The 26,758-nt window shown below is 46.6% G+C and overlaps 1 protein-coding gene across 1 annotated transcript in view; it reads right to left on the reverse strand.

Annotated features, from left to right (window-relative positions):
• The window catches only part of PNOC (prepronociceptin), a 23,533-nt gene extending 11,363 nt beyond the window's left edge, over positions 1-12,170 (reverse strand). Inside the window, exon 1 of the mRNA XM_024203523.1 lies at positions 12,045-12,170. Within this exon, the coding sequence (XP_024059291.1) occupies positions 12,045-12,170 (126 nt within the window). The remainder of the gene's footprint in view (positions 1-12,044) is intronic.
• Between the last annotated feature and the right edge of the window lie 14,588 nt (positions 12,171-26,758).

A 26,758-nucleotide genomic window follows, 5' to 3' on the forward strand; every position in this document is an offset into this window, starting at 1 on the left:
AAAGCTTTATGCCCAAATAAATCTGTTAGTCTTTAAGGTGCCACCAGACTCCTTGTTGTTTTTCTCAGAGACCAAGTCAGCCAGCAGGAGGGTCTTCATTAAAGTGCTGCAGATGTGCCGATACAGCATTTTAAATGTAGACGTGCCCTCAGAATGAATCAAGGGCTTGGTGTAGAATAGGGGTGGGCAAACTTTTTGGCCTGAGGGCCACGTCGGGGGTTGCAAAACTGTATGGAGGGCCGGGTCAGGAAGGCTGTGCCTCCCCAAACAGCCTGGCCCCCGCCCCTATCTGCCCCCTCCCACTTCCTGCCCCCTGACTGCCCCCCTCAGAACTCCTGACCCATCCAACCCCCCCCTGCTCCTTGTCCCCTGACCGCCCCCTCCTGGGACCCCTGCCCCTAACCGCCCCCCGGGATCCCACTCCCTATCCAACCCCCCCGCTCCTTGTCTCCTGACCGCCCCCTCCCAGGATCCCACCCCATATCCAAGCCCCCCTGCTCCCCATCCCCTGACCGCCCCCGAGAACCTCCACCCCATCCAACCACTGCCTATCCCCTAACTGCCCCCCGCAACCCCCCACCCCCTTACCATGCTGCTCAGAGTGGCAGAAGCTCGCAGCCCCGCTGCCCGTGCGGCGGTGTTGCTGCGGGGGGACAGGACAGCAGGGGAGGGGCCGGGGGCTAGCCTCCCCAGACGGGATCTCAGGGGCCGGGCAGGATGGTCCCGCGGGCCATAGTTTGCCCACCTCTGGTATAGAATATAAACCAGTACCTTCCTGAGACCGAGTCATTTGCACTGCATGTCCTGTGCATGGTTACAGGGTAGAACGTACAACAGGAGGTAACTGTAACTGGGGGACTGTTGTGCTCTAGGTTCTCAACTGGGGGACATCAAACTTTAGGGGAGTGCAGTGAACCAGGTCAAATTTGAGTTAGTGGGGTTGAGACCTGGCACAGAATTCAGGTTGCATTTCTCAAACTAGGCACTCTAATGACTTGAGCTCTATCCCTGCAGCTATGCCCTGAGTGTAGGGAACTCAGACCACCTTATCCAGCCACAACAAAGAGTTTCATTTGTCAGTGAAAAAAACAATCCTAATCATACAGTGGCTGAGCCACTTCACAATCTTCTTTAAAGTCATACATCACACACACCAAAGCATTTTACAAATTGTTACCTAGACACAGAAGGCAGTCGTTCCCCACACCTTATTAAGAGCCTGATCCTTCAAGGTGCTGAGGATACTCAGTACAAATACATTAGAAGCAAGAGAAAGACCAAGGACAGGGTAGGCCTGTTACTCAATGAGGGGGGGAAAACAATAACAGAAAATATGGAAACGGCAGAAGTGCTAAATGACTTTTTTGTTTCAGTTTTCACCAAAAAGGTTAATAACGATTGGACGTCTAACATAGTGAATGCCAGTGAAAATGAGGTAGGATCCGAGACTAAAATAGGGAAAGAACAAGTTAAAGATTACTTAGAGAAGTTAGATGCCTTCAAGTCACCAGGGCCTGATGAAATACATCCTAGAATACTCAAGGAGCTGACTGAGGAGATATGTGAGCCATTAGTGATTATCTTCAAAAAGTCATGGAAGATGAGTGAGATGCCAGAGGACTGGAAAAGGGCAAATATAGTGCCAATCTATAAAAAGGGGAATAAAGACAACCCGGGGAATTACAGACCAGTTGGCTTAACTTCAGTACCTGGATAGATAATGGAGCAAATAATTAAGTAATCAATTTGCAAACATAAGAACAGCATACTGGGTCAGACCAAAGGTCCATCTAGCCCAGTATCCTGTCTTCTGACAGTGGCCAATGCCAGGTGCTTCAGAGGGAATGAACAGAACAGGTAATGATCAAGTGATCCATTCTCTGTCACCAATTCCCAGCTTCTGGCAAACAGAGGCTAGGGACACCATCCTGGACCATTCTGGCTAATAGCCAATATCCTCCGTGAATTTATCTAGTTCTTTTTTGAACCCTGTTATAGTCTTGGCCTTCACAACATCCTCTGGCAAAGAGTTCCACAGGTTGACTGTGCGTTGTGTGAAGAAATACTGCCTTTTATTTGTTTTAAACCTGCTGCCTATTAATTTCATTTGGTGACCCCTAGTTCTTGTGTTATGAGAAGGAGTAAATAACACTTTCTTATTTACTTTCTCCACATCAGTCCACACCTAGAAGATAATAAGGTGATAGGTAACAGTCAGCATGGATTTGTCAAGAACAAATCATGTTAAACCAACCTAATAGCTTTCTTTGTCAGAGTAGCAAGTCTTGTGGATGGGGGGGAAGCAGTAGATGTATATATCTTGACTTTAGTAAGGCTTTCTATACTGTCTCGCATGATCGTCTCATAAACAAACTAGGGAAATATAAGCTATATGGAGCTACTATAAGATGGGTGCATAACTGGTTGGAAAACCGTTCCCTGAGAGTAGTTATCAGTGGTTCACAATCAAGCTGGAAGGGCCTACCAAGTGGGGGTCCCACAGAAATCAGTTGTGGGTCTGGTTCTGTTCAATCTCTTCATCAATGATTTAGATAATGGCATAGAGCAGGGGTTCTCAAACTGGGGGTCATGACCCCTCAGGAGGTCACAAGGTGGTTACATGGGGGTTGCGAGCTGTCAACTCCTTGGGACTGACAGCTCCCAGCCCCCATTAAATTAAATTACCCCTCCCATTTTTAATGGATCGGGGGAGGTCACACTGAGAGGCTTGCTGTGTGAAAGGGGTCACCAATACAAAAAGTCTGAAAACCGCTGGCACAGAGAGTACACTTATAAAGTTTGCGGACAATACCAAGCTGGGAGGGGTTGCAAGTGCTTTGGAGGATAGGATTAAAATTCAAAATGATCTGGACAAACTGGAGAAATGGTCTGAAGTCAGTAAGATGAAATTCAATAAGGACAAATGCAAAGTACTCCACTTAGGAAGGAACAATCATTTGCACACATATAAAATGGGAAATGACTGCCTAGGAAGGAGTACTGCGGAAAGGGATCATAGTGGATCACTGCTGCAAAAAAAGCAAACATCATGCTGGGATGTATTAACAGGTATGTTGTAAGCAAGAAATGAGATGTAATTCTTCTGCTCTACTTAGCATTGATTAGGCCTCAATGGGAGAATTGTGTCGAGTTCTGGGTGCCACATTTCAGGAAAGATGTGGACAAATTGGAGAAAGTCCAGAGAAAAGCAACAAAAATGATTAAAGGTCTAGAAAATATGACCTTTGAGGGAAGTTTGAAAAAATTGGGTTTGTTTAGTCTGGAGAAGAGAAGACTGAGGGGGGACATAAAAGTTTTAAACTACATAAAAGGTTGTTACAAGGAGGAGGGAGGAAAGTTCTCATTGACCTCTGAGGATAGGACAAGAAGCAATGGATTTAAGGTGCAGCAAGGGTGGTTTAGGTTGGACATTAGGAAAAACTTCCTAACTGTCAGGGTGGTTAAGCCCTGGAATAAATTGCCTAGGGAGGTTGTAGAATCTCCATCACTGGGGATTTTTAAGAGCAGGTTGGACAAACACCTGTCAGGGATGGTCTAGATAATACTTAGTCCCACCATGAGCTCAGGGGACTGGACTAGATGACCTCTCAAGGTCCCTTCCAGTCCTATGATTCAGCTGGTGCTCAGCATAACCTGCTGAATCAGGTGGCCAGCTCTCCAAGTGTCATTAGACACATGGCTAACATGTCTCTGTATGCAAACTTTACTTGATCAGATCATGAAGGTAGAGCACTTGTATGAAAAAGGAAATGGTTGCCGTGGTGCCAAAGCAGCACATTTACTACCAGAGCTAAGTATGAGAAGTTAGAAAGCTAATATTCTGCAATACACAATTTCAAGACTCGACATGTGAATAAGATAGGCCGGCAACTCTGGGGGCAGAGTTAGGGTAGTTTGGGTGCCTTGTCTGAGGAGTACACGGTAATGTAGCAGTATCATTTTTGCCGTTGGAAAAAGCAATGGGGCTCTAAGTTTTAAAAAAAATTCTACGGTGGGGTGTGATTCAGAAAAGATTAAGGACCCCTGCGTTAGTACACAGTTCTTAAACTATGGGGTGGACCTCCCAAGGGAGGCGCGGGAATGTGTCAAGGGAAGTACGAGCTATGTGCCTTTTTTTTTTTTTAAGAGCTCCAGCTTTCAGTTTTGTGTACACCTGGGTTCTCCTCCCCTCTGCAATTCCTCACTGGGAGGCAGCCCAGTCTCAGGATCTCCTCACCCCCAATCCCTCACCTGGTCAGCTCCGGGTGGCAGCAGCAGTGCAGAAGTAAGGGTGGCAACGGGGTGCTAAATCTGCTGTGAAAAGTGATATTGACAAATTTCACTTTTCACATTGCCACCCTTTTGTGCTGCTGCTGGCACAGCGCTGCCTTCAGAGCTGGGCACCCAGCCAGCAGCCCCTGCTCTCAGCTCTGCCTTCAGAGCTGGGTGGTGATAGATGTACTTGGGGAGGGGACATAAATGACTACAGACACAAAGAAGGGGGCCTGATCAAATAAGTTTTAGAACCACTGCTCTAGTAGATTGAGTGATAGGATTAGTAACAAGTGAAGAGCTACAAATGTAATTAAGTCAAATTCTCATTACACTCCTGACAAACTAGAGTAACTCCATTGACATCAGTGGGTCATTTGGATTTACACTATGTGACTAAGGAGAGGGATCAATTACCAGTACGGGACTGAGTACCTCTGAGCATGTCCTGTGTGAACTTGATGTCTCCAGAAGTCTGAGCAGATTCAGACTGAGCTGAATGCTCATGTAGTTGATCCAAACGTTGTGCCTGACTCCTGCATACTGTGGAAGCAGAGAAAGAACTGACAGGAAGGGGATGCAATGCATGACAGTTCGTTAGCAAGAGTCACGCTAACTGTAACCCTAATAACGCGAGATTTTTAGAAGCGAGGAATGTGTGAGGCGAGTGGGAAAGAACTGTGTGAGAAGTTGTTGCGACCTTGTGTAGATAATATGGAATGTAGACTAAGAGTCTACATTAGTGAGCAAAACAAGATATCAGAATGACCTATGTATAAACAAAATGCAGCTGTTGCTCATTATTGTCTGTAACAAAAGGTATAAATGCTTGCTGTAATTGTTTACCTGTTGAGAGACCTGTTTAGCTCTCTCCCTCTACGCAATTGTGAGAGTTAATAAAGCATCTGACTTGCTGTACCCAAACAAATAGTGAGAACTCTGTTTTTCTCCGACAATACTAAGTTTTACTCTACTGCCGGTTACACTGTTCTGTCTCTCTAGGTTCTTATACCACACTCATCCCTGTAGTATCTGAGCCTCTTCCAGGTGGTAGCACTTTTTCTACAAGATGGTAAATTATTTGTATGTGCTGCTGCTCTGAGAGCTGTTAAGCTGTGTGAGGTATTAAATACCCTGTTGCTGCTCTCCAGGTCTAAAAGAATGCAGACTGAAAACGTCAACTGTCATTCCATGTTTTTTTAAGCAGGAGAATAGAGAGGAAGACTGGTTTTGTGGTGAAGGCCTTGGGAGAGAGGGTTGAGTCATTTGCTCTGACATAGAATCTTTGTGGCTTTGGGCAAGTTACTTCAGCTCTGCTCCTTATCTATAGAATGGGGACAAAGATGCTTCCTTTGTCTGTATCTAGTTAGGCTGTAAACTCTTTGGGATAATCCCTGGCCTCAAGAACTCACAATCTAAATCGACAGGCACCTGCGCAGTAGGCCCCGATCTTCGCTGCGGCCTCCTGGTGCTACTGGAATGCATTGCACACAATAATTGTCTCATTTAGAGCTCTGTGAAATCCACACATGTTATTAAAAGACAATCCAGGTGCACTTTATGGTGAGTCTTCTCCTGGCAGACAGAGCCAGCCAGCTCAGACGGTATGTCTATACTGCAAAGAAAAACCCACGGTACCAAGTTTCAGAGCCCAGGTCAAGTGACTGGGGCTTATGGGGATCGCGCTATGGGGCTAAAAATACTAGTGTAGATGCTCCCATTTGGGGTGGAACCCAGGCTTCGAGTCCCTCCCCATGGGGTGGATTTCAGAGCCTAGGCTCCAGCTACAGTGGGAACATCTATGCTGTTATTTTTAGCCCTGAAGCACGAGCCCGAGTCAATTGACCTGGGCTCTGAGACTCACTGCCATGGGTTTTTCTTTGCAGTGTAGGCATACCCAGAGAAGTGCAGTGCATTCCCCACCACCCCAACCATCTCTACCCCCGCCCCCCCCGGCCTTTCCAGGTCGGCACTGGCCAGAATCACACTTACAAAACATAAACCCAACGCAAAGATTTGAAAGGTTTGGAAGATCCATGTTTGCTTCCAAAATCACTGGGCTGGGTGATGTGGAGGCACCATGATCAGCTGATGTCTTGGTTGGCTGTAGCTAGGCAATTACACTCTGCCCATCACCATAGTATCTGGTAATCATCATCTAAGCATTATTATCCCCATTCTACAATTGGGGAAACATGGGCACAGAGAATGATTTGTCCAAGGTCACTTGGCAAGTTAATGGCAGAGCCAGGACGGGAATGCAAGACTCTTGGGGCCTAGGGTAGTGCCCTAACCATTGGGCCATAGTGCTTCCCACTCCTGCAGCTAACGGGTGCACTGAGGGTCCCTAGAAGGACCCCCCACAATAGGAATTAACTATTTATAGGAGGTTTGCTGATGCAGAAGGTGCCTCCTGCAGGCCAAATCTGGCCCATCTGCTGCAGGGTGATGGATCCTGCAGGGCATTCAGTGCAGAAGATGCATCCTGTGAAATGTACCGAAGTGACTCAGGACTTGTCACCATGACAAACGCAAGTAAAACACTGCAGTGATGTATTGGCTTGGGCTTGTTAAGAAATAGAAAGGGGGAGGGGAAATCAATACATACCAAGTAGAAAAGAACAATAGGGAAAGAAAGTCTCCTACCAAGGCTGTCACAGAGGATCAATAGAAAGGAAAAGAAAGCATTATGAACTGTGAAAAAGTACTGGCCAGAGACTCTAATGGCTCTCATGCCTGTGTGCTCTTTAATCAAGTGCTGAAGGCAAGTCTCATTTTCCTGCACAACAGGCTAGAAAGATCGGAGCAGTGATAACCAAGGAATGAGAAGATACTGATCTAGACACGCAAACTTCCCTAGGGAAGCTAGGGCCTGATCCGGAGAGTGGTAAGCAAATGCAGCGCCTACTGACTTCCAGGGGAGATGCAGCTACTCATCACCTCTCAGGATCAGGTCCTTCATTTCCATCATAGGATAGGGAGGATAGAAATGTCCTTTTTCCTATCCTTCCAGTCCTGCTCTGCCCCTCTCCACATGTGTGATCTGCATCAGGAGATGCTCAGAACTAAGGGGTGCTCATTAATCAGTTTATATGTCGAATCAGATCAGAACGTTGCCTTGTATTGAGCCTCACTGGTCTTGACAAAGACAGTTTTCACTTGTATGTGTAAGGCTGAGTCCTGAGGGACAAACAGCTGGCAACAGGGATGAGTTGTTGAGACAAGTTAGATTGGGGGTGACTCAGGAGACTAGCAAGGCTTAGCATTGTTTCTGAAAATGTGTCTAAAGACTAGATTATAAAGTTACGCGCCAGCTCCCAAGCCTCATGTCTGTTGGGGTCGGGGAGTCGGGTCTGACATGCGGATTAATTCCTTTCCAATTAAAAGTTTCCATTCTGAATGCACTTACTGCTAGCTTGACAGCCCTGGAGTTTGAAGTCCTCTAGTTATCCCCAGAACATTTACAACAGGAGGAGTGATCGTGCCAGCTTCCTCCATCGCCATGCCTCAACCTTGCCCAGGAGGAGAGACCATTTCTAGGAGTCAGATGACCATGCACCCTCCATGGACCATGCAGTTGTTGGTCACTGTGTTGAGAATGCTGAGAAAGGGGACCAGCTATTGTCCATTATGTTGGGAATATCTGGGCACTGGAAAGGGGGGGGGTAAAGACACCAAGAATGTTTCACAGAGGTCACCAAACAGGCAGCAGCTGCTTTTGATCATTACCAACCCAGGCTGGATTCAGCCAAAGGTGGTGGTTGTGTGTGTGTGTGTGTGTGTGTCTTCAACACACTATTTTACATGTAAAAGAGAGGATGTGACTTAATATACTTCAGAGTAATATTCATGCATGAAACTGTAATGTGGCCAACGCCTTTATTCTAAGTTGTGGGTTGCAATAGCAGTGGCTGAGCTTCCAAAAGGGGACAGAGGTTTAGATGAGCATCCAAAAGTTTGGCTGACACTACTGAAACTGTAAGCTCCTTGGGGCAGGGACTGTCTCTTTATTCTAGGTTTGTACAACGCCTTGCCAAAGGGCACTGGTTAATGACTGGGATTTTAGGCGGCCCAGTAATACAAATAATGAAGAATAATCTAGACATTTTGGATTTACACAGCTGAGTCTGGAAATCACACAAGAACGGCTTCTCTCTGAGTATTTAGCACTTCTAGCTGCAGTGCACAGGGTTGTATGAAAGAGACCGAATAAGGATGGGAAAGTTCATCCAAACCCAACTGGAACGGAGGTGGACCTGGGGGGAGTTCTGCTCCCTTGACTCTGGTAGAAGAGGGACATTTCTCCCTCGGCTTTTAGCTGTGTATCCCCACACCTCCCTTATTGTAACCCTTGCCCATCCCTAGCTTGGAGTGGGAAGGCAGATTGCACTCTAAAATCAATATGAATAATTGGCTCTTCGGAGCCCAACTGGTCAGAGTGGTCCCTGTTAAGCTGAGCAGGCTTCCTGCACAACCCCTTACTGCCACTGACGCAGGTAGCAGGGGACTGGATGGAATCTAAACAGTTGTACAGATAAGAGCACTAACCACTAGATACCTGGGGCAGCTAATATGCATTCAGCAATAGGATTCATTTGGCCTAATCTGTCATCATCATGTGGCCAGATTAGTGTGACCAACTTTGTAAATCCTTTTCCTGACACTTCAATCAGTTGACGCCAGGAGGCATCTAAAGCCAGCCCTGAACATGAGTGTTTGTGGATCAGGACTCGCAGTGCAGCAGATTTCCTAGCAGACTGTGTCAGTCTGAAGTCAGAGACATGGTAAAGCTGGTGCATTAGATCCCCCAGCTCTGCCACCTAAACCCTGTGATGGGGTGGGGGTTGATTTCAGGCCTTTTATCCACCTCTTCCAGTGTAAATACAAATCCTTGGAAATTCTTCCTCTGCACAGGACACCAAGTAGTAGAAACTACTACTGAGGGATAGCTCAGTGGTTTGAGCATTGCCCTGCTAAACCCAGGGTTATAAATTCAATCCTTGAGGGGGCCATTTGGGGATTGAGTTGGGGATTGGTCCTGCTTTGAGCAGGGGATTGGACTAGATGACCTCCTGAGGTCCCTTCCAGCCCTCATCTTCTATGACCCATACAGATGGGCATTCTATCAGCCACTTCCCATTGATTATTAATATGCACCAGACAGGAATCAAATCCTGACTCTCCTTGAACCCAACTGTAACTCCCTAGGCAAACTGCAGGAGCCCTTCTTCTGGGTGCAGTTACTGAGACTTGTTTTTTATGAGCTGGGATTTTCCGCTTCTTTGCCCGGTGCAGTCTGTGGTACCTCTCGTGAGTCATAAACTTCAACAGAAATTTATAGAGCCAGACAAGGCCTTTCAAACACATTGTTACCAATAAAACTGGTCAGGACTCACTGCCTAACAAACGCTGTGCCAGAGAGAGAGAAGGGGATGTGAAGAAGAAGAAGAAAAGCAGGACCATTCTTCTCTATGGGCTTAAAGCTGCAGTAGAATAGGGGGATAGCAGTGAAATGTTTGGTTCAAGCCAGCTGTGATCCAGGTGCTGGCCCTATCACTCCCAACAGTCTTGTCTCTGTCTGGGCTGACTCGAGGGTTGACACTTTGAAAAACTCTTTTGCCCTCAGGACAAAGTCACATCAGGAAATGGCTCAGATTGTATCTATGAGCAGCTTGGGCCTAGAGATTGTTTTGGGGTAGGGTGGTCAACTCTCTCATTTGTGAAAACCAGACACTGAGCACTGGAACCTCTCCCGCCCTCCTGCTCTGCCTCTTCCCCAGAGGCCCTGCCCCTAACTCCACCTCTTTCCCTCGAGGCCCCACCCCTGCTCCTCTTCCTCCCGCCCCCATCACTCACTGCTCTCTCCACCACCATCCCACTGCCAGCTGAGCAGGGCTCTAGAGGTGACTGGGACAGGACATTGGAGAGAGAGCTGGGCTCCAGGGGTGAGTAACTGGGACAAGACAGGGGAGGGAGAGCCGCGGTTGGGGCAGGACGCGGGAGCCACCAGTATCTCCCTCCACCTGAGCCTTTCCTGAGTGCTCCTCCAGGCTCCAGCAGCAGCTGCTGCTCTTCCTGCCCCCTGGTGGCAGAGGCCAGTTACTGTAGCCAGCCCAACTTTTAGTGTCTGGTCAGCAGTGCTGACCGGACCTGGCCAGGTTCCCTTTTCGACTGGACTCTCCGATCGAAAACCAGACACCTGGCAACCCTATTTTGGGGAGTGGGAAGCTGACAACACCAAGATCTCAGCTTTCTGATTACCATGGGGGCCCTCAACATATCAGATTGAAACTGCCCACTTGTGTGTCCACAGCCCCAGCAAGCCTGTCTTTCTGCGTTATTTGTAATGCACTCAGTGCTGTAGTGTCGAAAGTCCAAGAAGCACGTGTCCTAGTGTAATCGAACTGGGAAATTCTAGGATTGTTGCTGGAAATGAGACCTCTCAGTGTCTAACTGACCTGCACACAGGTGACAGCGGGGTGAGAACTTGTGACCTGCTGCTCCTAAAATGGAGGCCTTTACCCTTGCTAGCCATGCATATAATACAATAGCTGCACACGGTGCTATGTAATAGGTATGCTGTGCCAAACATACGGGTCCCACAGAGTATTCCAGCTTTATGACGTGCCTCCCAGGGCTCCTAACAAATTCAGAGACGAGGAGGGTGGACCTGATTCACTACTGCGCTATTCTAGTTTTACACTGGTGTAACTCCATTAACTTCAATGGGATTACTCCTGATTTACACCAGGGAAAGCTAGCTCAGAATCAGGCCCCTTGTTTCTATGCTTTGTATTTACTTGACTGTCCCTCTAGCCCAGGGGTGGCCAACCTGAGCCTGAGAAGGAGCCAGAATTTACCAATGTACATTGCCAAAGAGCCACAGTAATACGGCAGCAGCCCCCCATCAGCTCCCCCCCTGCTCCCAGAACCTCCCACCCACCGGCAGCCCCACCAATGAGCGCCTCCCCATCCCTCCCTGCACCTCCCGATCAGCTGTTTCGTGGCATGCAGGGGGCTCTGGGGGGAGAGGGGGAGGAGCAAGGGCATGGCAGGCTTAGGGGAGGGAGCAGGAAGGGGTGGAGTGGGGGCAGGGCCTGTGGCAGAGCCTGTGGCAGAGGCAGGGGTTGAGCAGTGAGCACCCCCCGGCACATTGGAAAGTTGGCGCCTGTAGCTCCAGCCCCGGAGTCGGTGCCTATATAAGGAGCCGTATATTAACTTCTGAAGAGCCGCATGTGGCTCCGGAGCCCCAGGCTGGCCACCCCTGCACTAGCCATTGATTATCTTAATCTGCAACCATAAAAATATAGCTGGATGTCTGACACAGTCATAGCTAATATAGCTCTCCTGCAAAGCAGCCCCCAGGTCTGTCACTGGAAGCCCTAGGTGATGGACGGATCTGATCTTCCCCCCTTACTTCCAAATGCTCCTGAGAATCCTTTGCATGGGGCTGCCCTGGCTGCTAATGCAAAGGAATAAAGGATTCTGGAGTGGATGGGTGCAGGTGGGGATCTCACTATGGGGTACAAGATGACCCTGGTATATTTCAAACAAACAAACAAACAAAGAGGGATAGAAGGGCTCATTTAGTCCAGTGAAGCACTTTACCAATTCTACTGCCCCCCACCTCCTGGTGTGGCTCTAGGTGATTGCCTGTGTTATCTGTTCCTAATGCTGGTGACATCGGGACAGGGCAGCCTTACTGATGCACCTGGGACATCTGCACGTCAATCGCTGGAGAGTGAGTGAGGCTATGGCCTTGACTGACTTACGAGAACGTTGAAGTTGTCCTGTTGGTTGTACAAGTGTCTGTTGCAGCTCAGGCAGTCCCTCTGACAGTCGCCGAGCACGTGGGCAAACAAGCACAGCAGCAAGAGATCCCACAGCAGAGCCCCCATGGTGGCAGTTGCAAGACCTAGGGAACAGAGAAACAAAGGGTATGTCTACACTACGGGATTAATCCGAATTTAGATAATTCGAATTTGGGAAACAGGTTGTATAAATTCGATTGTGCGCGGCCACACTAAGCACATTAATTCGATTTTTAACCACATTAATTCGGTGGTGTGCGGCCACACTACCCCATTAATTTAAACACAGTAATTTGGTGGTGTGCGGCCACACTAACCCTAATTCGAATTAACAAAATCGATTTAGGCACTACTCCGCTCGTCGAGGTGGAGTACAGAAATCGATTTTAAGTGCCCTTTAATTCGAATTAACTGGCTCTGTAGTGTGGACGGGTGAAGGGTTAATTTGGATTAACGCAGCTAAATCCGAATTAAAGTCGTAGTGTAGACCAGGCCAAAGACAAGTAGCTCATTGAAGAGATCACTCCCGGTCTGTTAGAAAGAGAAATTCTCCCATTGCTGAGTCACCAGAGCGGTAAAACCTCTTAAGCAACCAGATTATTTCCCCAGTACACTAACAAGATGCATGTGGTCTGACTGGTCAGTAACTGCCAGGATCACGCTTTCATTTTTGGAAACAGATACTGCATTTGCTTTTGCCCCGGTCAGTTGGTGCTTCCCCAAACTGTTCATGGTTTTACAAAACTAATGGTCAGGACTCCACTGTTCCATTACCAACTCTGCCACTGATTCCCTGTGTGACCCTGGGTGAATCATTTAACTTCTTCAGGTCAGTTACCCATCATTAAATTGCAGGCCGCGTCGCTCCACAGGGGCAGTGTGAGACTTAATTCTTTGTAAGGCACTTTAAGATCATGGAACAAAAGGTGCAAATAGTCAAAGTAAACTGTTGATAAAGAGCCTCTGGTCTGAAAATGTATCTGTCGAAACTGTTCAGCAAATGTGAGTAATGAATACATTCACAGGCAATCAAATTTGGGTTCCAAACAATTTGCTAATTTAAAGAGCAGCTAAATCCATAACAAACAGTATTACTCATAATACTCCATGAGCTCTTAGTGACACATGTAAGGGAGATATTGTCGAACATATGGAACCAAATTCTGCTGTCAGACACATTCATACAATTCACATTGTCTTCAGTGATAGATGTGCTTGTCTGGTATGTTAATTTTGTATTTGAGATGGTGCTGGAGGAAAACTCCATATCAGTGAGCTAAAGTGGGCCAAGTTGTACTGTCACTCCTACATTAAAATCAATGGTTGCAACTCTGCCCTTCTTTGAGGCACTCTTCAAACCCAAAGCAAGCTCAGTTAAGCTTCAGTGTAACTGAAACAGATTTAAAAGTTAATTCCGTGTTGATGAAGGATTGGCTGCCGGAGATGGAATTTGCCTAGACAGCAGAGGTATCCAGAAGTGAAGTTTACCTCAACCCTGGAGTGATCACCCATAGGCGGTGAGGGGAAGTAAGTTTTTGGGTACGTCTTCACTTACATCCGGGTCCGGATGTAAGCAATCGGTTTTCTGAGTTCGATTTATCGCGTCTGGTTAAGACGCGATAAATCGATCCCGGATCGATCCCGGAAGTGCCCCGGATCGATCCCGGAAGTGCTCGCCGTCGACGCTGGTACTCCAGCTCGGCGAGCGGAGTACGCAGCATCGACGGGGGAGCCTTCCTGCCGCGTCTGGACCGCGGTAACTTCGGACTAAGGTACTTCGAATTCAGCTACGTTAGTAACGTAGCTGAATTTGCGTACCTTAGTCCGCAGTGGGGGGGTTAGTGTAGACCAGGCCTTTGTTTCTGAGCTGAGGCTGCCAGCCAAGGCAGCTGATTTAAAGCCAATTAGGGAGGTGGTTTGTGGGATGTGGATCCTGGCTGCTAGGAGCTGGGCAGAGCTCGCCTCCCATCTGAGCTAGTAATCTAGAAGTGAAGGTGTTTGCATCTCATTCCCAGTCCTTGGAGACATCCTCTTCTCCAACTTCAGCTAGTGTGTATTCACTTCACTTCTCTCCGCCTCTCTAGTCTCTCTCTATCGCCAACACAACTAGAATACAAGTTACTCTTCTATCTAAGCTTCCATAGCCTTTGTCATTGACAATATGACAACCCAAGCCTTCTCCCCAGGTTTGGTTGGCTCTAAGGCTCTTCCTGAAGGACCTTTTTACCTCAGATCCTAATTTCCTGTCCCACTCCACAGGTGCCAAAACCAGTTAGCAGGAATCAGTCAGCAGTTGCTGAGAATGTGAACATAAGAACGGCCATACAGAGTCAGACCAATGGTTCATCTAGCCCAGTATCCTGTCTTCCAACAGTGGCCAATGCCAGGTGCCCCAGAGGGAATGAACAGAACAGGTAACCATCAAGTGATCCATCCCCTGTCGCCCATTCCCAGCTTCTGGCAAACAGAGGCTAGAGACACCATCCCTGCCCATCCTGACTAATAGCCATTGATGGACCTATCCTTCATGAATTAATCTAGTTCTTTTTTGAACCTGTTATAGTTTTGGCCTTCACAACATCCCCTGGCAATGAGTTCCATAGGTTGATTGTGCATTGTGTGAAGAAATACTTCCTTTTGTTTGTTTTAAATCTGCTGCCATTAATTTCATTGGATGACCCCCTGGTTCTTGTGTTATGAGAAGGAGTAAATAACACTTCCTTATTTACTTTCTCCACACCAGTCATGATTTTATAGACCTCTATCAGATCCTCCTTAGTCATCTCTTTTCCAAGCTGAAAATTCCCATTCTTATTAATCTCTCCTCCTATGGAAGCTGTTCCATACCCCTAATCATTTTTGTTGTCCTTTTCTGAACCTTTTCCAATTTCAATATATCTTTTTTGAGATGGGGTGACCACATCTGCATGCAGTATTCAAGATGTGGGCGTACCATGGGTTTATATAGAGGCAATATAATATTTTCTGTCTTATTATCGATCCCTTTCCTAATGATTCCCAACATGCTGTTGGCTTCTGTGACTGCCGCTGCACATTGAGTGGATGTTTTCAGAGAACTATCCGCAATGACTCCAAGATCTCTTTCTTGAGTGGTAACATCTAATTTAGATCCCATCATTTTATATGTATAGTTGGGATTATGCTTTCCAATGTGCATTACTTTACATGTATCAACACTGGATTTCATCTGCCATTTTGTTGCCCGGTCACCCAGTTTTGTGAGAAAGGGATCTTTGCAGTCTGCTTGGGACTTAACTCTCTTGATTAGTTTTGTATCATCTGCAAATTTTGTCACTTCACTAGTGTTTACCCCGTTTTCCAGATCATTTATGAACATGGTGAAAAGTACTGTTTCCAGTACAGGTCCCAGTTCAGACTCCTGGGGGACACCACTATTTACATCTCTCCATTCTGAAAACTGATAATTTATTCCTACCCTTTGTTTCCTATCTTTTAACTGGTTACTGATCCATGAGAGGACCTTCCTTCCTATCCCATGACAGCTTACTTTGCTTAAGAGCCTTTGGTGAAGGACCTTATCAAAGGCTTTCTGAAAATCTAAGTACACTATGTCCACTGGATCACCCTTATCCACATGCTTGTTGACCCCCTCAAAGAATTCAAGTAGATTGGTGAGGCATGATTTCCCTTTACACAAACCATGTTGACTCTTCCCCAACAAATCGTGTTCATCTACATGTCTGATAATTCTGTTCTTTACTATAGTTTCAACAAATTTGGTTCTGAAATTAGGCTTACCAGCCTGTAATTGCAAGGATTGCCTCTGGAGCCTTTTAAAAATATTGGCGTCACATTAGCTATCCTCCAGTCATCTCACACAGATTCTGGTTTAAATGATAGGTTAAAAACCACAGTTAGTAGTTCTGCAATTTCACATTTAAGTTCCTTCAGAACTCGGGTGAATACCATCTCGCCATGGTGACTTATTGCTGTTTAATATATCCATTTGCTCCAAAACCTCCTCTAACAACACCTCAATCTGGGACAGTTCCTCAGATTTGTCACCTAAAAAGAATGGCTCAAGTTTGTCTCCCTCACAGCCTCTGCCATGAAGACTGTTGCAAAGTATTCATTTAGTTTACTTTAGTTTCTCTGCAATGGCCTTATTCTCCTTGAGTGCTCTTTTAGCATCTCGATTATCTAGTGGCCCAACTGGTTGTTTAGCAAGCTTCCTGCTTCTGATGTACTTAAAAAATTTTTTGCTGTTGCTTTTTGAATCTTTGGCTAGCTGTTCTTTAATTTCTTTTTTTGGCTTTCCTAATTATGTTTTTTTTATACTTCACTTGCCAGAGTTTATGCTCCTTTCTATTTTCCTCAATAGGATTTAACTTCCACTTTTTACTCTGTTGGTTAGCCACGGTGGCACTTTTTCTGTCCTCTTACTAGGTTTTTAAATTTGGGGTACACATTTAAATTGAGCTTTGATTATGGTGTCTTTAAAAAGTTTCCATGCAGGGACTTCACTTTTGGCGCTGTACTTTTTAACTTCTATTTAACAGACTTCCTCATTTTTGTGTAGTTCCCCGCTCTGAAATTAAATGCTACTGGGGTGGGCTGCATTGGTGTTTTCCCCCCAGAGGGTTGTTAAATTTTATTATGTTATGGTCACTATTACTAAATGGTTCAACTATATTCACGTCTTGGTCCAGAACCTGTGCTCCACTTAGGACTAAATCAGAATTGCCTCTCCTCTTGTGAGTTCCAGGACTAGCTGATCCAAGAAGTAATAATTTAAAGTGTCAAGAAACTTTATCTCTGCATCGGCAAAAAGGGAGTATGGCAGAAAGGGATCTAGGGGTTATAGTGGACCACAAGCTAAATATGAGTCAACAGTGTGATGCTGTTGCAAAAAAAGCAAACATGATTCTGGGATGTATTAACAGGTGTGTTGTGAGCAAGACACAAGAAGTCATTCTTCCACTCTACTCTGCTCTGGTTAGGCCTCAGCTGGAGTATTGTGTCCAGTTCTGGGCACTGCATTTCAAGAAAGATGTGGAGAAATTGGAGAGGGTCCAGAGAAGAGCAACAAGAATGATTAAAGGTCTTGAGAACATGACCTATGAAGGAAGGCGGAAAGAATTGGGTTTGTTTAGTTTGGAAAAGAGAAGACTGAGAGGGGACATGATAGCAGTTTTCAGGTATCTAAAAGGGTGTCATAAGGAGGAGGGAGAAAACTTGTTCACCTTAGCCTCTAAGGATAGAACAAGAAGCAATGGGCTTAAACTGCAGCAAGGGGGAGGTCTAGGTTGGATACTAGGAAAAAGTTCCTAACTGTCAGGGTGGTTAAACACTGGAATAAATTGCCTAGGGAGGTTGTGGAATCTCCATCTCTGGGGATATTTAAGAGTAGGTTAGATAAATGTCTATCAGGGATGGTCTAGACTGTATTTGGTCCTGCCATGTGGGCAGGGGACTGGACTCGATGACCTCTCGAGGTCCCTTCCAGTCCTAGAATCTATGAATCTACCCCGTCCTGAGATGACATGTACCCAGTCAATATGGGGATAGTTGAAATGGGCTAATAGAAGACCATGCTACCTTGTTTCAAGCACCTTTCATCTGAAGAGCTGAAAACACTTTATAGCCATGAATGAAGACTCACACTTCTGTGAGACTGGGGTTGTTTATTGCCATGTTATAGATGGGGAAACTGAGGCACATAGTGGTGAAATGACTCAATCAAGGTGCAGCAGTGAATCAGAGCTGAAGAAGTGGTACCCAGGACTCCTGCCAGTGGCTTGTTTTTTTTTTAACCATCCTTCCTCCCCTTGTTAAGGAGACTTAGTACATCTCAAATTAAGATATCAACTTAAACAAAAGAGAGTAGAGCAGATGGCCCACCGTCTTTTCCCTTAGTTCCCCAAAGTTCTCACCACTGAAATTCCAGCACTGGATATATTCTTGTTTATTGTTTGTACTATAACAGCACCCAGGCGCCCCGGTCATGGATCTGAGCGTCACTGGGCTAGGTGCTGTACAAGTATATATAGGCTGAGGTCTGACCTATCGGAAAGCTCCCTCTTCCGCTGTTATATTTAATCAGCAGGGCTGGGAGAAGTGGAACAAGGACTTGGGTCCTGGCACACAGAAGAAGCAGGTTTTCTTATTTGCATGACAGTGAGCGAGGAGACATGACACACCATTACTCATGAACAGAGTCCAGGAGCAGCGCTGCACTGCAGGCAGGGTGCCTGTCACCAGGGTGATTTATGCTGTACACAGTGGGGATGCCAGTCTCTCTGCTGCCTGTGAAATTCCTAAGCTGCATTTCCCCTGCATGGGGCAATGACTCCCACAAAGCACGGTGGTGTGACAGATGTTCTGCATTATGTCTCCTGTCTAGCAGGATGTTCTGTTTGTGATTCGCATTCCCGTCTTCGGCGTCACGCAATCTCTGCACGTGTGGCACGAAGCTGGCAGGCTTCGGAAGGCCCCCTCCCTGCAGTGTGACTTTCATTTCCTTCCTTGACACTGTAAGAGTCCGCTCAGAGGTGACAATCCATGAATGGGGATCCGCCCTATGAACTGGACGTGAGCTGGGACAGCATGGGGCATTGCTTTCGCTGGCACTGTGCTCCCTGAGCAATACACGGAGGACCAGGAGCTCCTGCTGATCAGAGACCAAAGACTGCATCCAGAGACGATGAGTAGAGCAGCGCAGATTCTACTCACTCACACATCCGTGGCTGTGGATGAACAGAAGAACAGTGGGATTCAATCCTGAGCCCCGCTCTGGTCCTGGTGCGAAGAAGTTAGAAAGCAGCCAGATCTCCCCAGCTGCGGACTGCTGTCGCATGGAGGAGTGCTCCACTGGCATAGAGCCCAGCTAACTGACTCCTACACCACCACCTTCTGCAGCCCATAGTGTAGGGGGCACGTCAGGTCATTCTTTGGGGCAGAGGGGAAGATGGCATAGCCAGAACATGCTGTGCTCTGGCAAGTAGATGGCAGATGGTTCCTTGGGATCATAGCAATATGGGCATAGTTGAGACTAGCCAGGGCTTCCCTGAACGGGCCCCAGCCTGCTGAAGGAGTGGGCAGTCACAACTGCCACAACAGGTCTGAGATGTGCCTGTAGCATTTAAAGAAGCTGCTTATCTCATCCCTCACTTTTGTAACCTGTGCCTTAAGACTACCATTTTTTGCCACTGTGAATAAACTTAGCTTAGACGAGGCAGAGGTGAATCTTATTCCAGAGGCTCATTTGCCATTCTTACTCTTCTGGGTGAATAGCTTGAGCAAGGTCTTTAACCTTCGTGCACGTCACTATTTAAAAATAAAAATAATGAATTGTTTTATGTAAGGAAAGGTAATTCTCTCCACACTGGTCTTATTTGTCAAAGTGTTGTTCTGCACAGTGGGGATAACAGCTTTTGTTCAAATGATTAGCCGCTCAGAGCTGAAATTCCCATTCACCTGTATAATCAAAAACATTGTGAATTGGTTTTTTTAGGGTGTTTCTGATGACAATAGTAGGGGATAAACAAATTCTAAGAGGAAACTGTCTAATTGGGATGATTTGGGAGGCTACAAGGTTAACTAAGCACTTGGGTATGCTTTTTACCAACTCCTTGTTGCAATAAGCAATCAGGTATAATGCTTGTGATTGCAGCATTTATTGCTCTGTCTGCTATCCAGCTTGTAATTGCCTTTGGACAAATACAAAAATGAGATGTTTGATACAGACTTAATAAACGAGGGCCAAATCCTGATGCAGTTGAAGTCAGTGGCACAATGCCAGTTGGACCTGATTCTGGCCTTGCTCACGCCAGTGTAAATTGAGAGTAACCTGATCAACGTCAGCAGGTGTTAAACTGATGTGAGAGCAGACCTGGGCCTGTTGACTTCAGTAATACCAGGATTCGGACCACAACATTTCTTTTTGCTTCTGCTTGTGGTTGCTGGGTTGAGCTGTGTGTAAAACAGGGACTAGTGGAACCCCTAAAAGTCTTTGAGGGGAAAGAGAGAGAGAGAGAGGAGGTGGGAAAACAGAGAAGGCTGGGGAGAAGATACTTTGAGACTTAGGGCTAGATCCTTGTTCTGTTCCCTTTGTGCCAGCTGTCTCATTCCAGACAGGGATGAGAATCCAGGCCCCTAGCTCATGCCAAGAGGATGGGCGTACCTCCCTCCTGTACACAGTTTGCATGCAGCGCTCTCTTGACTTCAGTGAAAAGGGTGTACAGGACTGGGCCCGGGATGCCTCACTGGAAGAGATTTAAAAGGGGCTTTGTTACAGGGAGATGAGATGAGTCCGCCTGCAGAACTGAAGGGTTGCATATTACATTGTGAAACCTCTTTAAAATCATTCCCCTGGGTACAGTTTACCGCAGCAATACTGTCAGTGGGTTGGAATGTGGTCACAGGATAACGTTACTTAACTACCTGCTGCTGCAGCATCAATTTACCGAAAATAAGTGATCGGATCCCTGTCAGAGCTGCCTCATGTAGCACAGATCTGAGGTTGGGGTGGTGCCCACAGGTGGTGCTGCCCCATTCACCTGATGTGGCACCTTTGCAGTGTATAGCTAACCCAGGGACATATGCATGTAGACTGTGGAAGAATCTCCCAAAGGGAAAACTAGACTGGACAATGCACTGGAGTATATACATAGGGAATCACCTTGTACCGGCATCTGAGGGATGGACTAGATCAGTGGTTCTCAACGAGGGGTACGCATATCCTGGGGGTACACAGAGGTCTTTCAGGGGGTACATCAACTCATCTAGATATTTGCCTAGTTTTACAACAGGCTACGTAAAAAGCACTTGCCAAGTCAGTACAAACTAAAATTTCATGCCGAGAATGACTTGTCTATACTGCTTTACGTACTATGCACTGAAATGTAAGTACAATATTTATATTCCAATTGATTTATTTTAGAATTATATGGTAAAAATGAGAAAGTCAGCCATTTTTCAGTCAGTGTGCTGTGACACTTGTATTTTTATGTCTGATTTTGTCAACAAATAGAATTTAAGTGAGGTGAAACTTGGGGTATGCAAGACAAGTCAGACTCCTGAAAGGGGTACAGTAGTCTGGAAAGGTTGAGAGCCAGTGGACTAGATTAACTGCCTAAAAGGGAGAAACAGACCATTGTCTTGTGGTGAAGGTAAGAGACCTGGGATCATTTCCCAGCTCTGCCACTGTGTGGCCTTGGGCAAGTCACTTCACCTTGCTGTGACTCGTTTATCCCATCTGCAAAATGGGGATCATTCACCTTCCTCAGAGGGACGTCAGGGAGTGGAATCCATTAGGGCCCAAGCATGCCTGATAAGCGCTGCCCTGAGCTGGGGTCTCGGTGCTACCTGAGAGGGAGCTGCGGAAGGGATTATGGCTCCTTGGACCTCTGCTGCACCTTAGGATGGTACAGTATGGCTGGCCCTGGTGTCTCCAGCTGGCTCTGCTGGCTGGTGTTGGGACCATGGTGTGTTTTCCCAGCAGTTCGAGGAGGAAACAGGTACAGTCAATGTGCAGGGCATGAATATGCCATCTCACGTACAAGACCAGGCAAAGTAACCAGAGCAGTTCTGAGATTTGGAGCTAACACGTAGGTTGTTTATCTTAGGGGTTTCTACTGCCACCCATCACCCTGGCATCTGAGCATACCCCTGTGTATGTCACTGCTGAACTTGGCCCAGACATATCTATGGATGTTGCAGCTGCTTGTTCCAGGTTGCCTTGTTGAATGTGGTCCCGTGACTCTAGTCCTCTTGGAAATGCTCATTTCGTTGGTTGATCAGAACCCAACGAGTGAGAAAAAGGGGATTTGGGTAGAAGGAAGCAAGCTGAGTGTAAACAGTTTGAAGCTGAGGATCCAACAGGCATAGGAGTGAACATCCGTCTATTAGTGGAGAATCAAGATTGCGGTGCCATGAAAAACCTAGTTTGTCCAAAGCTCTGACACCTCAGAACAAAGACTCAGTTTGAGCCCGGGTCAGCTCTAACTTGGGCAAACGTTTGAGCTGGTTCCAATCTGATCTGGTCTGACCTAGTTAACTTCTCTGGGGCTTGTGACAGTGGCAAATGTAGAGAGGAAAAGGCTACCCGCGGGATCCTCAAACCATGATTCTTTTTCCAGGCTGAGTAGAGGGAACACATAAGGCAGTAAAGAAATGAAAGCTGGGCTTCTTCTTTCTGCTGAAGGGATGGTTCATACAAAGTTTCCTTAATTCAGTGTTACCAGCAGAGTGGAAGTGTTATGCAGATTCCCATAAAGTCTGGAGTATCAGATTCATAGCACTTTGGTACCAGGGTCACACACAGTTTCTCTCTGGCTGGAGTAGAATATGCTGAGGGCATGGAAGGGTTAATCTCAGTAGCTTGTTTGTTGTTTGCCAACTGTACAAGGGAGAGAGCTGATAAGGTTTGGAATTACTTTAATCTTTGCTGAGTCTCATTAAAGCTGGATGGCAGAATGAGTCAGAGGATTGGAAAAGCTTCCAGAAGAGGGGCTGGGAATGGCAATCATCTTTTCAACTCACGCCTAAAAGTCATTTGGATTAATCTCCTCTCTCATGATGCACAGAGGCAGAGTGACCTAAAGGGCTGAACAGGGTTTAACGGTCCAAGCAGTGGTGTGTTCTAACCCAGGGGTGCCACTGATTCCCTGGGTGTCCTTGTGCACATTGTGTCACCCCTTTGTGCCTCAGTTTCCCCATCTGTAAAATGGGGGTACTGGTTCTGGCTGATCTGTCTCACACAGTGTTATGAGTGCTGAAGTGCATAGAATATCGTGGAGATGGGGGAAAACTCTATAGAAGTGCTAACTGTTACTATCCGTGGTATCTCTCTGTCTGTGGCATCTCCTGCTGCTTTATCTGGTCACTACAAGGCTCTGATTTTAAAGCCAGTTCTCATTTTTCAACTCTTACGTTTGGGCAGCACCCGAGAGCCTTGAATGAAACGTGCTCTAGCGGTAGGAAGTGCTGTCAAGCACTTACACTGGCCGTTCAGGCCAGGCTAGATGATATTAATGGCCCTTTTGACTGAAATCTATTAATCATTCTACAAAGCACAGTGGTGATCTTAGAATTAAGACGAGGATAAAGAAACAATGCCTACCAATACTTATTCATTTATGACCCTTTTATTGGAGTCCACTGTTTAAGACGTCTTCTTTCCCTTGAGTTTATTAATTATTATTTCAGCCCAGAATGCCTGGCACCCCACTCACTGACGTCCATGAGAGTGTGTGGCTTCCATCCTGCTCCCATGCAAGCCAGTGGCTCATTGCTTCTCATGGTGGGGAAGCGGCAGGTGTTGGCTGTAATTAATATAAATGGGATAGACAAGACCCGGTAGTTCTCTCTACTTCCCACACTAACTAGACAAAGGCTGTCCTCTCCCCGTACTACAAAGGGCAAAACTCCAATGAGCCTGATTCTGACCTCATTCACACAGTGTAACCCATGTAACTGCAACAGAGTTACTCCTGATTCATACCAAAGTAATTGGGATCAGGATCAGGCCCTCCAGGCAGCTTACCACACCCCGTTTGTCCCCAAAAGAGGTTTCAAGTTCACTGTGCCCTAGAAAGGCAGGTTGCAACTGGCTGTCACAAAGTGGCTGAGGGAGACACACAGACAACCATTGAGTCTTTTCTTTCCTGCTAATTGAAAGATCTTATCAGCCTGGTCTCTCCAGGCACTAGCAATCATCACCCAGTGAATGAAATGCACCACAGAGAATTGGCTGGGACAGACATGTTCTGGTGAGAGAGATAAGCAAAGCGGCTGATTTGTACTGCCGTGCAATGTGAAATCCTGGCTTGGTGCACAATTGCTTGTGGCTCTCAAGGGATCAACTGTGCGGTGGGGTCAGAGCAGCAGCTATGAACCTTCCTGCTGTCGTAAACCTCCCAAAATCAACCCAGTCAGAAAGTGAGGGGGTGGGGGTCCCAGGGATGGAGGGCAGAGATCTGAGCAAGGGCACAGAGGGCTGAGATATGGTCAAGAAGCAGCCACAACTCCCCAGCTAGTGAATGTAGAGCCAGAATAACCAGTTCCTGCCCTGGCTTCACCCACCTCACCTCCCATGCAGCCCCTGATGTAGGGGGCGGAGGGCCAGAGCACTGTGGCAATCCTTGGTTGGTGAACAGCCTTTGGAGCCCAGAGCCAGCCAGGATAGTTCAGAGCAGCCCCTAGGTTGACTTAAGTTACACGAGGGCTGGTGGGACTTGCTACCAGCCCCAGGATTGGGAAGCCACCCCCACCCCCACCCTTCTGCTGGTCATAGATGAGGCTCTGGCCCACAGACTTGTAACAACATTCAAATTCCAAATTTTGTGTTATTAAATGTAGCCAAAAATATGCCAGTCTAAGTCTAGCGGTGAGCAGGGTCAGAACTATGAGGCTTTATAAACTGCAGGGAGCATGGGAGGGAGAATGAATTGGGAAGTGTGAAGGCAGGGAATCCAAAGAGATGCTGATAGCTTCTGTCAGAGGCACCCAGTCATGCAAATGGTGGCGTAAGACACTTGAGCGTACTATCATATAGTCATCACATCTCCACCCACAGGGGTTCAGGAGGAGAGTGTATCCTTATTCACATAATTAGCGGAAGTATAGATGAAGCTGTAAAGATTTTCTTCCCAGAACAAATACATGCTCAGCAAAAATCTCTGCCTGGAACAGGGATATTGATGTAGCTTCCGGGAGGTGAGGGGGAGAGTGAACAGACAGCAAGTGTGAAAAATCAGGACAGGGGGTGGGGGGTAATAGGTGCCTATATAAGACAAAGCCCCAAATATCAGGACTGTCCCTATAAAATCGGGACATCTGGTCACCTGGGGGGAGGGTGACAGGACAAGGCATCCCCCTTCCAACCTGACAGGGAGGGGCGGGGGTGTGCAGATTCATTCATTTCTTTGTAAAGTGTTTGGGATCCCTGGATGGAATGTGCTACGGAAGCATAAAATATTGGTGGTTATTATCACTCAATGTACCTTAATTGTGCTCAATTTCTATTGTGAAGTAGCCAAGCTGTAAAGCACTATGGAAATCCAGCCTACCAATTCAGATATTAGGAGTCTGGCTATTGGAGGGGTAGCTGTGGTTCCAGACAGGAGCATGTTGGAGGTATATAAAATTATGAATAATACTGAGGCCACTTGTACTGAGCACAGCTCACTAGATCAATCAAGCACATCCATTAATAATTCTTCCCCATATAATACAAGTGGAAAGGGAGGCATAAAAGAATACGCTATTTTTAAAAAGCAGCATATGATTAACCTGTGGAACTTGCTGCTGTAGGATGTTGTTGAGTTGAATAGGTTAGTAAGATTCAAAAATGGATTAAACATTTAGATGACTAAGAATAGTACCGGCCAGTTAGAACAAAAAACTACAAGGCCCATCAGTCCTCATGCATCAGGGCACAAACTGATCAGTAGCAAGATACTAGGAAGAAATTCCCCATCGGATAACATTGCAGAAAGCACCTTGTTGGTCAAAACATGTTGCCATTTGGTAATACTGCTGTGAAACAACCTAAGAAGTCAAGACTGAACCGGTTCCTCTGACCTACTGTATCCAAGCCAGCCAGGAACTCTTCAGCTCAGAGCTAGTCTTACTTCACGCTGCGGATAAGCCTAATGCTGGAGCCTGGTAGTACTAAAGACAGAATAATTCCTCTCATAGGCGTTTTCTATTGCACTTTATGCAGGCAGAGAACCAATGGCAGGATCTTTGCCCTCTTGTTGTGTCTTTGGGGAAATTAATTTAAAAGGCACTGATGCTTTTATACTGAGCGTTTGTGAGAGCAGGCTCAGAATCCCTTCCCCCACCTGGCTGCTCAGCAATCTCCTAAGGACGTGGCAGAAGCCCCATTGCTTGGGACATGAGTCTGGACACAATGTCTAGGTGGGAACCATCCCACGGGGGAGTTGGGATGGGCTGGATGGTCTAGTTTTCCTTCAGCAGAATCAATAGCCATAAAAGTTAGAATCGGCGACAATATGATCAGTTTTCGATAGCTTTGTTGGTGTGTGTGGAGCTGTTGCTCTGTGGGTGAAGTGGTACTGAATCAGTCATGCTCTCACTGAGCTAACAGACAAGGAAAAGGGTGATTTCCATACCCGGGAGTGTCAAAGAATTGTACTCTCCATTCTCTAAGGTTTTCATTTATAAAGTTAATCCAGCCATAACATTCTTTCATTCATTCATGCACACACACCGAAGTGGGGCCTGAGCAAAAGCCCAATTGGAAAGACTCCCATTGTCTTGAATGGGCTTTGGATCAGGCCCTTGGTCTGAACACGCTGTGGCTAGCAGATGTCAGCTTCTGTTAGTCACAGTGAATGTGTCCAGCTGATTTCAGCGAATAGCCACAACATTGTCCAATAGTGCCCCCCACGGGCACCAGTTAAAACACTGGCAGTTTTGCTCTCTGAATCTCGCTTCCAATGCTAGGTATAAAGTTATGACTAGCCTGCCTGTAAGCAAGGAAGGATCTGATTCCTAAAACAGAAAATGCTGTTTTAAAAGACATATGTATACAAAATAATGAGAATATTTAACATTTCTAGAGTGTCTCAAAGCAGTTCACAAACATTACTGAAATCACACTCCTTTTGCGAGAATGGGTTGATAAGAAGAAAATTATATTTCTGGGTTTTGTGAGATTTCAGCGA

Source organism: Terrapene carolina, unplaced genomic scaffold (assembly GCF_002925995.2).
Source record: "Terrapene carolina triunguis isolate 2854851 unplaced genomic scaffold, T_m_triunguis-2.0 Scaffold228, whole genome shotgun sequence".
Taxonomy (NCBI): domain Eukaryota; kingdom Metazoa; phylum Chordata; order Testudines; family Emydidae; genus Terrapene; species Terrapene triunguis.